Below are 15,256 nucleotides of genomic sequence, written 5' to 3'. Positions count from 1 at the left end.
CCCAGCTCACCTGGCTTTTTTATTCTGATCTTAATTAGTAATATTAGCTCTTAGATCACACATTATGTTTTATGTAAGAAAATGATGTATATAGCTACTGAATGGCTATGAAGGGTTAAAGGAGCTACAGGGTTCAAAGGGACCATACTTAAGGCACAGATAGACAGATGAAATACATGCAAAGAAACCTCTCTGTAGGGGACCAGGTAAATTTTATATCCACAGGCCAGGTGTGGAGCTGTTCCGGGTACAGAGTTATCAAATGCAGGACCAGATAACAGGAAGTTTGGGGTGTCAGTTGGAAGCCAGCTATGAGCTCCAGTTAGAGCTGGGGACAGTGGTGATTTTCCCAAGTAAAGTGTGTATGGGCCTGTTACATATTAATCTTGGGGTGCTCCTTTTATAGTTCCAGATGAGGGGGTGGTATCTGGCGTGATTGATAAGCTCATGTATCTCCAGTTTCTGCTATGATCTGATATATTCCCAGAAGCAATTATTTATCAGGCACAAGATATTTTTCACTTTGGGCCTCCTGATGTGCTGGCAGATGGTGATTTTTGACTTGTATATAAATAAAATATCGAAGCTGGCACTGGTGGCTCATGCCTGTAATCCTAGCTACTCAGGAGGCTGAGATCTGAGGATCGCAGTTCAAAAGCCAGCCTGGGCAGGAAAGTCCATGAGACTTATCTCCAGAAGACTGGTGCTGTGGCTCAAGTGGTAGAGCGCTCGTCTTGAGCTGAAGAGCTGAGGGACAGCGCCCAGGCCCAGAGTTCAGGCCCCACAACCGGCAAAAAAAAAAAAAAATCTAAACTATAGGAGAAATAATGAGATGGAAGTTCGAATTAATGGATTGGATCAATACATACCTAATCTGTGATGAAATACTGCTCCATCCCCATAGTATGCATAATTATTACATGTGAATCCACATTTAAAAAAATAGGATTTGATCTTATCAGCAGTGGAAACCGTTAAAGAATTTTAAGGTAGAGTTGGGCAGAGTAGCACATACCTATAATCTCAGAAGGAAGCTAAAGTTGGAGGATCATGAGCTTTTGGCCAGCATGCGTTATATAGTAAAGACCCGGCCTCTAAGCTGAAAAGTAACCTGACCTTGCCTGACCTGGAAGAAAAGAACATGTAGAGGCAGAGGCCATTGCTTAGGCATCATTGCTGGTGTGCGGAACATAAAGTACACTGGCACTTCCTGCCTTGAAGTCTGGAGACTTACAGGAGAGAGCTGAGAGCAGCAATCTGACTGGAAGCATTTGTCTCATTGCTACCTAAGATCGGGTCGTTAGGATTGACTCCCTTATGCTATGTGAAGTATTAGTAATCCACATTTTGGAGGTGGGGGGGTCAGTATTGGGACTTCTCAGGGCCTTTCAATCTCCCTTAGTTTTTTTTGTTCAAGGCTTGGTGTTCTACAACGTGAGACAAGGTAAGAGTCTACTGAATTTGTCTGCCTAGACTGGCTTCAAATCTCGATCCTCAGATCGCTACTTTTTGTTGTTGTTGTTGCTGTTGGTGGTGGTGGTGGTGGTCATGGGGCTTGAACTCTAGGCCTGGGTGCTGTCCTCTACCACTTGAGCCTACAGTGCCACTTCCGGTTTTCTGGTGGTTAATTGGAGATAAGAATCTCATGGACTTTCTTGCCCAGGCTGGGTTTGGACCACAATCCTCAGATCTTAGCTTCCTGAGTAGCTAGGATTACAGGCAGGAGACACCAACGCCTGGCAGATATCTACTTTCTGAGTAGCTAGGACTACAGGTGTGAGCCACTGGTATGGGTACCTAGTTGGTGATCTATTTTCTAATAGGTATGACAGGGTTTTAAGAGCATAAACTCCAAGTTCTTGTTCTGCCACTCACTTTCTGTGATACATTGGGCACATGATTTGTTTATGCCCCAGTTTCTACACATCATCTTAGATGAAAACCCGAGAAATGATTATGCTTCAGTTTCTTTGCCTAAAAGAGAATGACAAAAAAAATTGCTACCTTTTAGTTTTATTGTGAGGACTGAGTAACACAGTGAAGAATTTACAGAGGGATCTGGAATGCAGGAAGCATTTATTCTATTAGTTCTAATTCATCCAATTTATTCATTCTATTAATTCATTCTCATTAAGCCGTGTGTGCGTGCGTGTGCGCTGCTTCTGGGTCTTGAACTCAGGACCTAGGCAATGTCCCTTAGCTTCTTTTGCTCAGGGCTAGCACTCTTACCACTTGAGCCACAGCTCTACTTGGCTTTTTTGGTAATTAACTGGTGATAGGGTATCACTTTACTGCCTGGGCTAGCTTATAACAATCCTCAGATCTCAGCCTCCTGAGTAGCTAGGATTACAGGCATGAGACTCTGGTGCTTGGCTAGAAAACCCCTCTTTTAATGTGAAAATACCCTTGGTATAAGCCATACGAAAAAGTCACTAGTATAGCATTTTATAAGCGTGGCATTCACTATTACTCAGGGCATGATGTGGGAACAAGCTCCCCATTAATAAATGAATGAAGAAATGTCCAGCCAGATAAAAATTGATCAAGAGTCTAAGGTAGTATTAGAGCTGGGTCTTGTATTCCTTAAGCCTTAAGTCCCCAAAGGAAATGTTTTCTTTTGATAAAATGGGTCCAGGTGAGAACACTATTATCTCTGAAGTATAGAGGAGACATTGACAGAAGGGAGATAAGGGAGTTCTGCCCAGGTCCTTGTTACTATGTCAACCAACCAACCATCTACCTAGGTCCCTCTTTCAAGCTTGACTAGTGCCCAACTTAAACCCCTTGGTGAACCCAAGCAAGCCAAGTGAGGTGTGTCTCAACATTTGGTTAATAATTGATTAAAACATTTCACAGTGGTAGGTGTGTGAACAGCTGGATAGTTTTGCTAAAACCTGGAGCTAGCGTGGCACATTGAGTAAATATTTGACAAGCAGAGGAAGGTCTTTGTGCATTTTCCAGCACATGACTTGTGTTCTGCTGGGCTGGATACACAAGGTCTGGGAATTGGCACATTTTCAACATCTCCTCTCAATCTGTTCTGGCCACGTCAATCAACAGCAAGAGTCCTTTAATTCCTCTCTGTGGAACTGAGCCTCTGCTTGTTATCTTAGTAAAAGAGCTGAGAAGATCCCAGCTGTGTGTCAGCCTGTAGTTCTTTCTTGTGGACAAAAAGACAGGGACAAAAGAGATGGAGAAATGTAGAGGCCAACAGGTTAGAATTAGGTGAGGTTCCCATCTAGGAAGTCACTTGGAAAAAAAATAGAAAGTTCTATTGAGCAAGAAGCCGCTCAAACCAAGCACTTGTAGCTCACACCTGTTATCCTAGCTATTCGGAAGGCTGAGATATGAGGATCATGGTTCAAAACCAGCCCAGGTAGGAAACCTCATGAGATTTGTCTCCAATTAAGACCAAAAGGCCAGATGTGGACCTGTGGCTCAAGTGGTAGAGGACCAGCCTTAGGCAAAGGGTAGCACTCTCAGTTCAAGCCCTACTACTGGTACCAAATAAAATGAGAGAGAGACAGAGAGAGAGAGAGACAGAGAGACAGACAGTGAGGAGAGAAAATAACCCTCATTTGGAAAGAGGAGGAAAAGGAACTTTTTTTGTTAAATCTACGGCCACAGTTCCCAAATAAAAACCATTTGCAAACATGCAGTCAAAGTAGCTACTATCATTTAGAGAGCACCTATTAACAATGCGCCAGCATCTGCTGGCTCCATTAAGGTTAGATGTTATTGGTCCTGTGCTACAGAGGAGAAAAGATCTGAGGCTCAAGGATGTTAAGTCATTTGCCTCAAATGCACAACTACTAAATGAAGAAGCTGAGGAAAACCTAGATCTGCCTAGCAAAAAAATTTCACTCCACAATGTCATACTGCCTGTCAGATAATATATAAGAAGAGTTCTCATCATTAGAAAATGCTTATCTGCTGGGGAAATGGTATTCATAATAGAACTAATTGTAGCAGCAGTAGGAGTAGTATAATGTGTACCCTAGAGAGCAATGTATTTTTTTTATTCTGCAGAAAACAAATTTCCATGGAAATTTTGCATTTTTACTTGCATGAATTATGAGTAATTCCTAGGTAAGAAGAAACAGCTCTTTTTTTTAAAAAAAAATCAGATTTCCAAAAGATTTCTAATCTGGACATGATGGTACAAGTATATATTCCCAGCACTTGGGAGCCTAAAAAAAGAAGATCAAGAGTTCAAGGCCAGCCTGAGTTACATTAAAGACGTTGCCTTAAAAACTAAAAGCAAGGGGGCTGGGAAGGTGGCTCAGTGGTAGAGTGCTTGCCTTGCATGCATGAGGCCCTGGGTTTGATTCCTCAGCACCACATAAACAGAAAAAAACTGGAAGTGGTGCTGTGGCTCAAATGGTAAAACACTAGCCTTGAGCTGAAGAGCTCAGGGACAGCGCCAGGCTGAGTTCAGACCCATGACCGCACCAAAAAACAAAACAAAACAAACCACCAAAACTAAAAGCAAAAGAAAGGTGAAATCCGTTACTTTAAGGAGGAATTCATTGAAATAGTAGTTCATATGGAATACATCATAGTGTTGAAGCGCTGAGTAGCCCTAGCATAAATGTAAGGAGAACACAGGGAAAGAGAAATGATCATTGGAATTTCTCAGCAGGCACAGGCCACAGGTAAAGACAGTGCTGGGAGGGCTGGGATGTAGCTCAGTGGCAAAGCGCTTGCCTAGCAAGCGCAACGTCCTGGGTTCGATCCCCAGTACCAAAAAAGAAAAGACAAAAAAAAAAAAAGACAGTGCTGGGAAATCGGGATTGAGGAATGTAGGAAAGAACCTTACGTGGGGTGCAAGGAAATTAAAATTTTCAGAGGTGGAAGGCTTCCTTCATTCAAGGTACGTGATAAGAGAACATTCAGAAAAAGGCTTAGAATAAAAGTCTCAAAGCAGCTGGGCATGGTGGCGTACTTCTGTAATCCCAGCACTCAGGAGGCAAAGACAGAAGGATCATGAGTTCAAGGCCAGCTTGGGCTACAGAACAAGACTCTGTCTCAAAACAGAACAAAAATATCTCAAAGCTATGTCCTCTGTTTTACTACATTTTACTTCAACCTGTAAGGAGCAGAAAATTCACCTTCACGGGTTGCAAATTTGTCTGGATGAGAGGAGGTCTCAGGAAACTGGGTTTGGTGGAGTTAACCTGCCTGGTGCTATTTTGTTTTCCGGGTTCACATCCTCCATGCTAGACTGCAATGGGGCCGCTGTATACGCTGCCCCATGGGGTAGGACCAGCAGCCTCCCAACAGCACCTGGGAGAGGGGCAGGGAGCCCTGAGCAGGATCACGGGTGAAATAGAAACTACCCTTCAGAGGGGATGGGTGGGTGGACACTCATAATTTGTTTTTTACTTCCCACCACACCTGTGTGTCGATGCACTCCCAGGGCTTGGGAGTCACCCGGTCAAAGCCTTACTTGCTGCACAGGGTGCTAGAGGCTCACACCTGTAATCCTAGCTACTTAGGAGGCTGAGATCTGAGGACTGGGCTTCAAAGTCAGCTCGGGCAGGAAAGTCTAGGAGATATTTTATCTCCTCTTAGCCACCCAAAAGCCAGATGTGGCATTGTGGCTCAAGTGGTAGAGCACTAGCCTTGAGCTGAAAAGCTAAGGTACAGCAGCTGGGCCCTGAGTTCAAGCCCCAGCACAAGCCTCACTTTCTTCTGTGACATCTAATATTATTTCTTGCTTTGGCAATTTAGAAAAAGGATCCTCTTCCTGCAAAGTCCGTCCAGCCTGCACAGACAAGGATTATTTCTATACACACACAGCCTGCGATGCCAACGGAGAGGTGGGTGGTCCTTCTTGGAGCTCCTCTGCCCCAGGTAGACTGTCTCCTGCTCCCCTGAGCTTTACCAAGGCTGTTTAAGGTCCAGCCATCAAGAAAGCTGGCACCAAGATAAAACCCCCACAGGGCTGGGAAGGTAGCTTAGGGGTAGAGTGCTTGCCTTGCATGCATGAAGCTTTGGGTTCAATTCCTCAGTACCACATACACAGAAAAAGCCAGAAGTGGGGCTGTGGCTCAAGTAGTTGAGTGCTAGCCTTGAGCCCAGGGACAGTGCCTAGGGCCTGAGTTCAAGCTCCCGGACTGGCAAACAACAACAACAACAACAACAGCAGCTCTCATAGACCTGTATGGTGACCCAGGGCTGATGGAGGGCAGGGGCAAAATGAGATAGTTTCATTCACTTGAAGGTCAGAAACTTGTGTTTGTCTCATTCGTCTGAATTTCCACATGTGCTATATTTTAAAAATCACTTCATTTTTCTTTGCTTGGTATGTGCTGGGCACCACCTGCCTGTCTGGGCATGCTCCCTTCTCCTGGGAGCTTGAGCTTCAGGCTCCCTAGGCTCCCAGGTGGTAAGGGGAACTGGGTCACACTCCTGGCTCACTGGAGAATGGCCTGCCCCTGCTGATTCTCATTCTCCCATGCCTTCTGCCTCAGAAAAGAATTTTTCTAGGCTGAGAAGGCGGCTCCGTGGTAGAGTGCTTGCCTTGCATGCATGAGGCCCTGGGTTCGATTCCTCAGCACCACATAAGCAGAAAATGCTCCAAACAGCACTGTGGCTCAAGTGGTAGATACTAACCTTGGGCTGAAGAGCTGAGGGACAGCGCCCAGGCCCAGAGTTCAAGCTCCACAACTGACAAAAAAAAAAGAGCTTTCCTTTTTGGTTGGATGGTCCATAATGTGTGTGTGTGTGTTGGTACTGGAGCTTAAACTCAGGGCCTGGGTTCTGACTCTTTTAGCTTTGCTCAAGGCTAGCCCTTCACCATTTGAGCCACAGCTCCACTTCCAGCTTTTTTTCTGGTTAATTGGAGATACGAATGTAATGGAATTTTTTCTTCCAGCTGGCTTTGAACCTCAATCCTTAGATCTCAGCCTCCTGAGTAGCTAGAGTAGACGTGTGAGCCACCAGCATCTGGCATGAGTACATTTCATTTTTCTTTCTTTCTTCTTTTTTTTATTGTAAAAATACTGTACAGAGGGGTTACAGTTACATGAGTAAGGTAATGAGTACATTTCCTATCGAACATTGTTACCTCTTCCATTATTTTTCCCCTACCATCCCTTTCCTCCCCACCTCCCCCATTCTCCCCTTCCCCCCTCAAAGTTGTAAAGTTCATTTTAAACATAGTGTCTTATATATCTCATTGTCAACCTGTATCTTTAGGCATTTTGTTATTTCTCTTCACTTCTCCAAATTATAAAAATGTATATACAGCCAGGCGCCGGTGGCTCATGCCTGTAATCCTACACCTGTAATCCTAGCTATTGAGGAGGTTGAGATCTGAGGATTACAGTTCAAAGCCAGCCCATGCAGGAAACTCCATGAGACTTATCTCCAATAAACCACTCAGAAAATTGGAGGTGGCTCAGTGGCTCAAGCAGTAGAGCACTATCCTTGAGCTGAAGAGCTGAGGGATAGTGTTCAGGCCCAGAGTTAAAGCCCCATGACTGACAAAAAAAAAAAAAAAAGCATATACAAGATTCAGGGCACCAGAATCAAATACAGTGAAAACAGGGGTTATACCATGGGGGAAGAACATACCAAAGAAACAAAAAAAAACTCATAGTACATTATAAATACATTAATTACAATAGCAAGAAAGAACCACTTGTGTCCCTATCTTGGGGTTCATTTCACTTAACATCATCTTATATGGTCAGTTAGAATGGCTATAATCAAGAAGTCTAATAACAACAGATGCTGGAGGGGATGTAGCCAAAAGGGAACCCTACTGCATTGGTGGTGGGAGTGTAAACTTGTTCAACCACTTTGGAAAGCAATATGGAGGGTCCTCAAAAGACTCCACAGAGAGCTCCCCTATGACCCAGCAATCCCACTTTTGGGCATTTACCCAACCAATCACAAACAAGGCTATACAACTATGTTTATCGCAGCATTATCTACCATAGCTAAGATATGGAACCAACCCAGATGCCCCTCAGTAGATGAATAGATCAAGAAAATGTGATACACACACACACACACACACACACACACACACACACACACACACACGGGAATTATGCCTCCATCAGAAGTGAAGTAAGCCAGGCCCAAAGAAACATAGGTCCCATGGGTTCCCTTATTTGCAATAACTAGTATATGTCTAAGACAAGCAGAAAAGGTCGAAGCTATGTACATAGGACCATATAAGATGATGTTAAGAGTACATTTCTTTTTGGACAGTGCACCCGTTCTCTTGCTCTCTCACAGTTTTTCCCTCCCATCCCCTCATACAAGTTGTATGGTTCATTTTCAACATAGTGTCTCATGAGTACACCACTGCTGCATTTGTCCACCCTTTGTCCCTCTATTTCTGGGCTCCCAAAGAGAAAGGAAAACAAAAACAGCAACCAAAAATCCCTCTTGTTTTCACTTCCTGGAGTATCATTTTTAATAAATATTGTTCCATATGATTAAATGTATGTAGGCATTACACCTTTGTGATCCTCTCCCAAGAGTATCCTTCTTTGGTCTCACTGTATGTGAAAGCCTTGAGTCCTAAATAATTTATCATGTTTCACTGCATTTTAGATCTAGCTTCTGCATATGAAAGAAAACATGCACCATTTGTCTCTCTGAGCTTGGCTTACCTCTCTTAATATGATTTGTTGTAGGGCCATCCATTTCCCCACTTCCAGCTTTTTGGTGGTGCTTGAGCCATCATTGGAACCTGGCTTTCTGCTGGTTAATTGGAAATAGATTCTAAAGACTTTCCTGCCAGGACTTGCTTTGAAACATGATCCTCAGATCTCAGCCTCCTGAGTAGCTAGGATTACAGGCCATAGCCACAGTGCTCAGCTTATTTTCATTTTCTTGATCTTATTGGGACAATGAACTCCTCTCCTTTTCTCCTTACTAGGTCTAACATTTGGCTGAGTGTGTTTTTCTTTCCTCCTTTCTGCCCTGTTCTCTCCTTCTCCCTGGCTCAGGCCAAGGCCTTGCAGTTCTGTGGTGTATTCTGCTGTGTCGAGTCTGCATGTCTGCCCCTTCCTCACCACTTTGGGGCCTGGAGGTGCTGGGTTAGGCCTATAGTCCATGGCCCAGAAGAGGCCACGGAGGCCTGTGCCCGAGGAGGCGCACTCAGATGCGCATCAGCCAGGTGTTCTGCCTGGAAGAAATCTGCTGGTTCTGTGGTGCTGATGATTGTGCTTGTGACTTTGCTGTGCTGCAGTGGCTTTTCAGAGACCAGGATGCTAACTTCTGGACCCACTAACTATGCCATTTTGCTCTAAGAGGTGGTCCAAGTCATTTTTCCTGCCAGAAATTCACAGGATTTGGGCCAGGGTAAGGTTAGAATACAAGTCTAGGGGCTGGGTATGGTAGTACTCACCTCTGATTCCAGCACTTAAGAGGCTGAAGCAGGAGCAACACAAGTTCCAGACCAGCGTGGGCTACCTAATGAAGACCCTGTGACTAAAGAAAAAGAAAAGAAATTTTAAAAAATCCTAGGGCTCCGGGAGGGAGAGGCAAGGCCATGTAAACAAGGGAGGGGGAGCTCAAATGAAGGCACACAGTTTCCCCTCCCTCCCCTTCCTCCCCTCCCCGCCCCCACCCTGTGTGACCTGTCACTTCTTATTTGGAATAAAAGGGACAAAGGTTCACCTGTTCTGATACCCAGTGCCACTCACCAGGGCATCTGACTTGATCTGAAGGAAGAGCGCCCACTTTCTTTCCTGCTTCTGCATTGAATGCTTCCATGAAAAGATAGGGATCCGTGGCTCATACCTGTAATCCTAGCTATTCAGGAGGTTGAGATCTGAGGATTGAGATTCAAAGCCAGCCCTAGCAGGAAAGTCCATGAAACTCTTATTTCCAGCGAACCACCAAAGAGCTGGTGGTGGAACTGTGGCTCAAGTGGTAGAGCACTCTCCTTGAGCAGAAAAACCTAAGGAACAGTACTACTCAGGCCATGAGTTCAAGCCCTAGTACCAGCACACAAAACGAAATAAAAGTTCCAAAGCTCCCTACCCTGGAGTGTTCACCCTCAAGTTCGAGTCAGAAATGAGCCCTGAATCTCACCGAGGCTGAGTTGTGCCTTATCTTCTTTGGCAGACACAGCTCATGTACAAATGGGCCAAGCCGAAGATCTGTGGCGAGGATCTGGAGGGGGCGGTGAAGCTGCCTGCCTCAGGGGTGAAGACCCACTGCCCACCCTGCAATCCAGGCTTCTTCAAAACCAACAACAGCACCTGCGAACCCTGCCCTTACGGCTGGTACTCCAATGGCTCTGGTAACCGTCCCATGCCCATTCCTGGCATGGTATCCATCCTCTTGCTGGCCAGGTGGGCGGGCCACTGCTTAGAACCAGGTTTAAGAGAAGAGAGGTCAAGGCTGGCCTGTAGGTCAGAATCTGACTTAACAACTTACTGCCTTCCTCCTCATTGCTTCTGCAGACCCATCTGAAGCCTGAAGGGACCCGGTCATCTTAACAGAGGCTTCCTGTGTGTGGCAGGTGCTAACTAGAAGTCTCGGGAGCATAGATGACCCATTTGGTCATCTACAAAAATGGAGCTGGGTGCTGGTAGCTTATGCCTATAATCCTAGCTACTCAGGAGGCTGAGATCTGAGGATTGCAGATTGAAGCCAGCATGGGCAAAAAGTCCATGAGACTCTTATCGCCAATTAACTACCAAAAAAGCTGGAAGTGGTGCTGTGGCTCTGGTGGCAGAGTGCTAGTCTTAAGGAGGAAAAATTAAAAAAGCTCTGAGATAGCATCCAGGCCCTGAGTTCAAGCTCCAGGACCAGCATCAAAAAATGAATTAAAAAACAAAAAAGGGGCTGGGAATGTGGCTTAGTGGTAGAGTGCTTACCTTGCATGCATGAAGCTCTGGGTTTGATTCCTCAGTACCACATACAGAGAAAAAGGCAAAAGTGGTGCTGTGGCTCAAGTGGTAGAATGCTAGCTTTGAGCAAAAGAAGTTCAGGGACAGTGCGCAGGCCCAGAGTCCAAGGCCCAAGACTGGCAAAAAGAAAAAAAAAAAAGGAGTGGAGTTGTAGGGTGGAGAGATTTATGTACCTATTAATTTGGATATTTTTAATGATAGTGTGATAATTAGGTAAACTTCATGTGTCAGGTTAGAAGGTACAACTACATTTTTTTTAAATTATGGTACTAGAATGTCAGGGCCTGGACTCTGTCTCTCAGCTTTTTTTTTTTTTTTTTCAAGGTTGGCCCTCTACCACTTAAGCCATAGAGCTATAGGCTTTCTGGTGGTTCATGGGAAAGCAGAGTCTCATTGATTTACCTGCCCAGGCTGGCTTTGATGTGTGAGCCTCAGATCTCAGCCCTCCTGAGTAGCTGGGATTGCAGGTGTGAACCACTGGCCCCCCAGCACACTGAAGTTTTGTTTTTTTTGGGGGGGTGGTCTGGTCGTGGGCCTGAACTCTGGGCCTGGGCACTGTCCCTCAGCTCTTCAGCTCAAGGCTAGCGCTCTACCACTTGAACCACAATGCCACTTCCGGCTTTTTTTTCTGCTTATGTGGTGCTGAGGAATCGAACCCAGGGCCTCATGCATGCAAGGCAAGTGCTCTACCACTGAGCCACCTTCCCAGCCCCACACTGAAGTTTTAAATGAAGCTTTTGGTAAGGCAAGAGTATAGGGGAATGCTAGAACAAGGGGCCAGTGTGTACATGTTGAGTTAATTATGTGCATTGTCTCTTAAGTTTTCTAGTCTGGTTGACCTACCTTTTTGCAGCAGTGCTTGGCCACCCCTGGCTGGCTGCCTCTTGTCTGTGGGGCTGTAGCTCCAGGAACAGTGGCCACTGGCTTCCTGCTGAATGATGGATTTGGGGTTCTGCAGATTGTACCCACTGCCCAGCTGGGACTGAACCTGCCGTGGGATTTGAATACAAATGGTGGAACACACTGCCCACGAACATGGAAACAACGGTGCTCAGTGGAATCAACTTTGAGTACAAGGGCCTGACAGGTGATACCTCTCCCCTCACTGTGAGCTGCCACCCCCAGCACTGCCTCAGGCTCTTCCAAGTTCACATTTGTTTATAATGGGGGAGTTCTGAGAAAAACTAGCTTGTTATATCATGCATCCCTCTGAAAGTTCCACTTCTTGTGGGCATATATTCGGCAAAAACTTAGTTTCACCCAGGTAACAATGGCTCAGGATTATAATCCTAGCTACTCAGGAGGCTGAAATCTGAGGATCACAATTCAAAGCCAGCCTGAGTAGCAAAGTCCATGAGACTCTTATCTCCAATTAACTACCAAAACCAAACAAACAAACACCAAAAGTGGAGCTATGGCTCAAGTGGTAAAGTGCTAGCCTTAAGTATAAAACTCAGGAACAGCAGCTAGGCCCTGAGTTCAACACAAAAACAAAAACAAAAAAACGCTGGTAGCTCAAGCCTGTAATCCTAGCTACTCAGCAAGCTGAGATCTGAGGATCACAGTTCAAAGCCAGCCCTGGCAGGAATGTCCGTGAGACTCTGATCTCCAATTAACCACCAGAAAACTGGAAGTGGCTCAAGTGGTAGAGCACTGGCCTTGAGCTGAAGAGCTCAGGGTTAGCACCCAGGCCCAGAGTTCAAGCCCCATTACCACAAAAGCACACACACACACACACACACACACACACACACACACACACACACTTTAGTTTCAGAGGCAGAAACAGAGAAAGAAAAATGGCTATCAATATGCTTAAGGTCTTACTCAGAGCTTCAGGGTCTTTACCAAAGTAAGTAGGATAAGTACAATGCATTATTGCCCTTATAGACTGGTACATACTTGGCCTGCATTAAAGAACATAAGAGTGTTAACTCTTTCCTCTCCCCTTCCAGGCTGGGAGGTGGCTGGTGATCACATTTATACAGCTGTTGGAGCTTCGGACAATGACTTTATGATTCTGACTCTGGTTGTGCCAGGATTCAGGTGAGGACTACAAAACCAAGAAGAAGCCCACTGCAACAACCATGTCAAAATCCTACATACTAGGAATGTTGGAGAGGAGCCTTTCAGAGCTGAACTTTCCTTTATGTTATTTGATTGATTGATTGATTGATACTGGGACTTGAACTCAGGGACATGAACACTCTCCCTTGGCTTTTTTACTCAAGACTGAAGCTCTACCACTTGAGCCACACTTCCACACCTTTTGGTATTTAACTGAAGATTAGATGCCCTGGCTGGCTTTGAACTGTGATCCTCAGATATCATTGTCCTAAGTAGTTAGATTATGGGTGTGAGCCATCAGGACCCTGATTCCTTTTTGGATATCCGATCAGAAGATATGAGAGCACAGTGGTGATTTGGCCAAGTTAACCAACATGCCAACACACTTTCTTAGTTACTTTCCAGGCTGATTTACTCACTGCTGTTTCTGTGTTGTGTTTGTATGCCTGTGTATGCACACAAGTGCTGGTATTGGAACTTGAACTCAGAGTCTTGTACTCTTTCTTGTCTCCCTTGCCCCAAAGCTGGCACTCTACTACTTGAACTGTACCTCTGCTTCTAGCTATTTTGCAGGGAGAGTAGTCGGAGATAAGAGTCTTTTGGATTTGTCTGCCCAGGCTGGCTTTAATCCTTGATCCTCAGATCTCAGTCTCCTGAGTAGTAGCTAGAGTTACAGGTATGAACTGCCAACACCCGGCTTCTACGGCTCTTTTGACTCCTCACCTTGCTGGGCCACATGCTGCTCCAATTCCTCCTCCTCACAGCATCAGAGATGATTTTTAAAACATAGGACCAGAGGTGCCCATATCCCATTCATCTTTATTTGAGACCAGAAGTTTGACAAGGATTGTTATTATTATATTTGTTCCTATATCCCAGAACAAAAGCATTATATTATTTGTCACTAAAACAACAACAGAACAGGGTACCTGTGCTCACATCTGCAATCTTAGCCACTCAGGAGGCTGAGCTCTATAGATTATAGTTCAAAACCAGGAAAGTCTTTGAGACTTTTATCTCTAATTAACCAGCAAAAAGCCAGATGTGGAGGTATTATTCAAGTGGTAGAGGCTAGCTTTGAGCAAAATAGCTCATGGGCAGTGCCTAAGCCCAGAGTTCAAGCCTAAGGAACTGCACACACAAAGAAAGAAAAAACCCCAAACAGCAACAACCCTCCAGGCAGTGTGGGATGGCGGAAGGGGCTTTGGACTGGAAGGTGGCCACGAGGACTATGCAATCATGGAGAGAAGAGCTGGGAACCGGAGCATCTCAGAATCTAGGCAACATGGCTAAAGCTCAAAGAAAAACCATAAATAGGTTTCCAAAACCAAAGCATGCTCTTCTGCTTATGAGGGCTTTTAAGATAAGGAAGGACTACTTCCTTCTTGGAAGCCCCTCTTTCATCCCTGAGACAGTGCTCAGCCCCTCGGTAGTTGTTCACAAGAATTCGTTTTCCTTCTCTTTTTTAACATACCTTGCTCTAGTGGACCAGGAAGATCCTGTGTTTGTAAGAACACACTTTAGCCGGGTGTGGTAGTTCATTCTTGTAATCCCAGCACTGTGGAGGCTAAGGCAAGAAGATCATAAATTTGATTCAAGCCTGGGCTGCCAAGTGAGGCCCTGTCTCAAGGAAGGAAAAAATAAAATAAAATTTAAAAAAAGCAAACTGAAGCCTTTATGGAGTAACATTTCAAAATAGTATTTTTCAATTTGCGAATCTGGGTAGCAGATATACTAGTCCGCTTTCTGTTACTGGAACAAAGCATCTTAGATAAGCCACTTAAAAGAGCAAACAATTATTTTGGCTCAGTTTTGGAGGTTCTAGTTCATGGTCAGTTGTCTCTGTTGCTTTGGGCCTATTGTAAGGCCACATATCTTGGCAGGGAGCATGTAATCGAGCATGCACGCGTGTGTGTGCGTGTGCGTGTGTGTGTGCATGTGTGTGTGTGTATGTGCGCGCGCGTGCGCGCACATGCTCCAGTACTGGAGCTCCAGTACTGGCGCTTTGAATCTTGGGCCTTCTACTCTCTGTTGGCTTTTTCTGCTTAAACCTTGCACTCTACCACTTGAGCCATATCTCCACTTCCATTTTTTTTTTTTTACTGGTTAATTGGAGGTAAGAGTCCCTAAGATTTATCTGCCTGAGATTGGCTTTGAACTTTGATCCTCAGATCTCAGCACCCTGAGTAGCAGGGATTACAGATGTGGGCTACTAGCGTCCTGCTTTATTTCTGCCTTCTTTACAGCTGAGAAAGCTTCGCCCTGGCTAGGTCAAGATCCCATAGCTTGGGTGGCATAGCTAG

At 45.1% G+C, this 15,256-nt stretch overlaps 1 protein-coding gene across 1 annotated transcript in view; it reads left to right on the top strand.

The window, feature by feature from the left end:
• The window catches only part of Kiaa1324 (KIAA1324 ortholog), a 47,234-nt gene that overhangs the window by 14,875 nt on the left and 17,103 nt on the right, over window positions 1-15,256 (top strand). Inside the window, exons 6-9 of the mRNA XM_013031856.1 lie at window positions 5,734-5,822; window positions 10,096-10,273; window positions 11,845-11,973; window positions 12,842-12,932. Of these exons, the coding sequence (XP_012887310.1) occupies window positions 5,734-5,822; window positions 10,096-10,273; window positions 11,845-11,973; window positions 12,842-12,932 (487 nt within the window). The remainder of the gene's footprint in view (window positions 1-5,733; window positions 5,823-10,095; window positions 10,274-11,844; window positions 11,974-12,841; window positions 12,933-15,256) is intronic.

The sequence above is a fragment of the Dipodomys ordii genome, unplaced genomic scaffold (genome assembly GCF_000151885.1).
Source record: "Dipodomys ordii isolate 6190 unplaced genomic scaffold, Dord_2.0 Scaffold146, whole genome shotgun sequence".
NCBI lineage: Eukaryota > Metazoa > Chordata > Mammalia > Rodentia > Heteromyidae > Dipodomys > Dipodomys ordii.
Note: the sequence above shows the minus strand (reverse complement) of the source record. Positions and strands in the feature narration are given on the sequence as shown.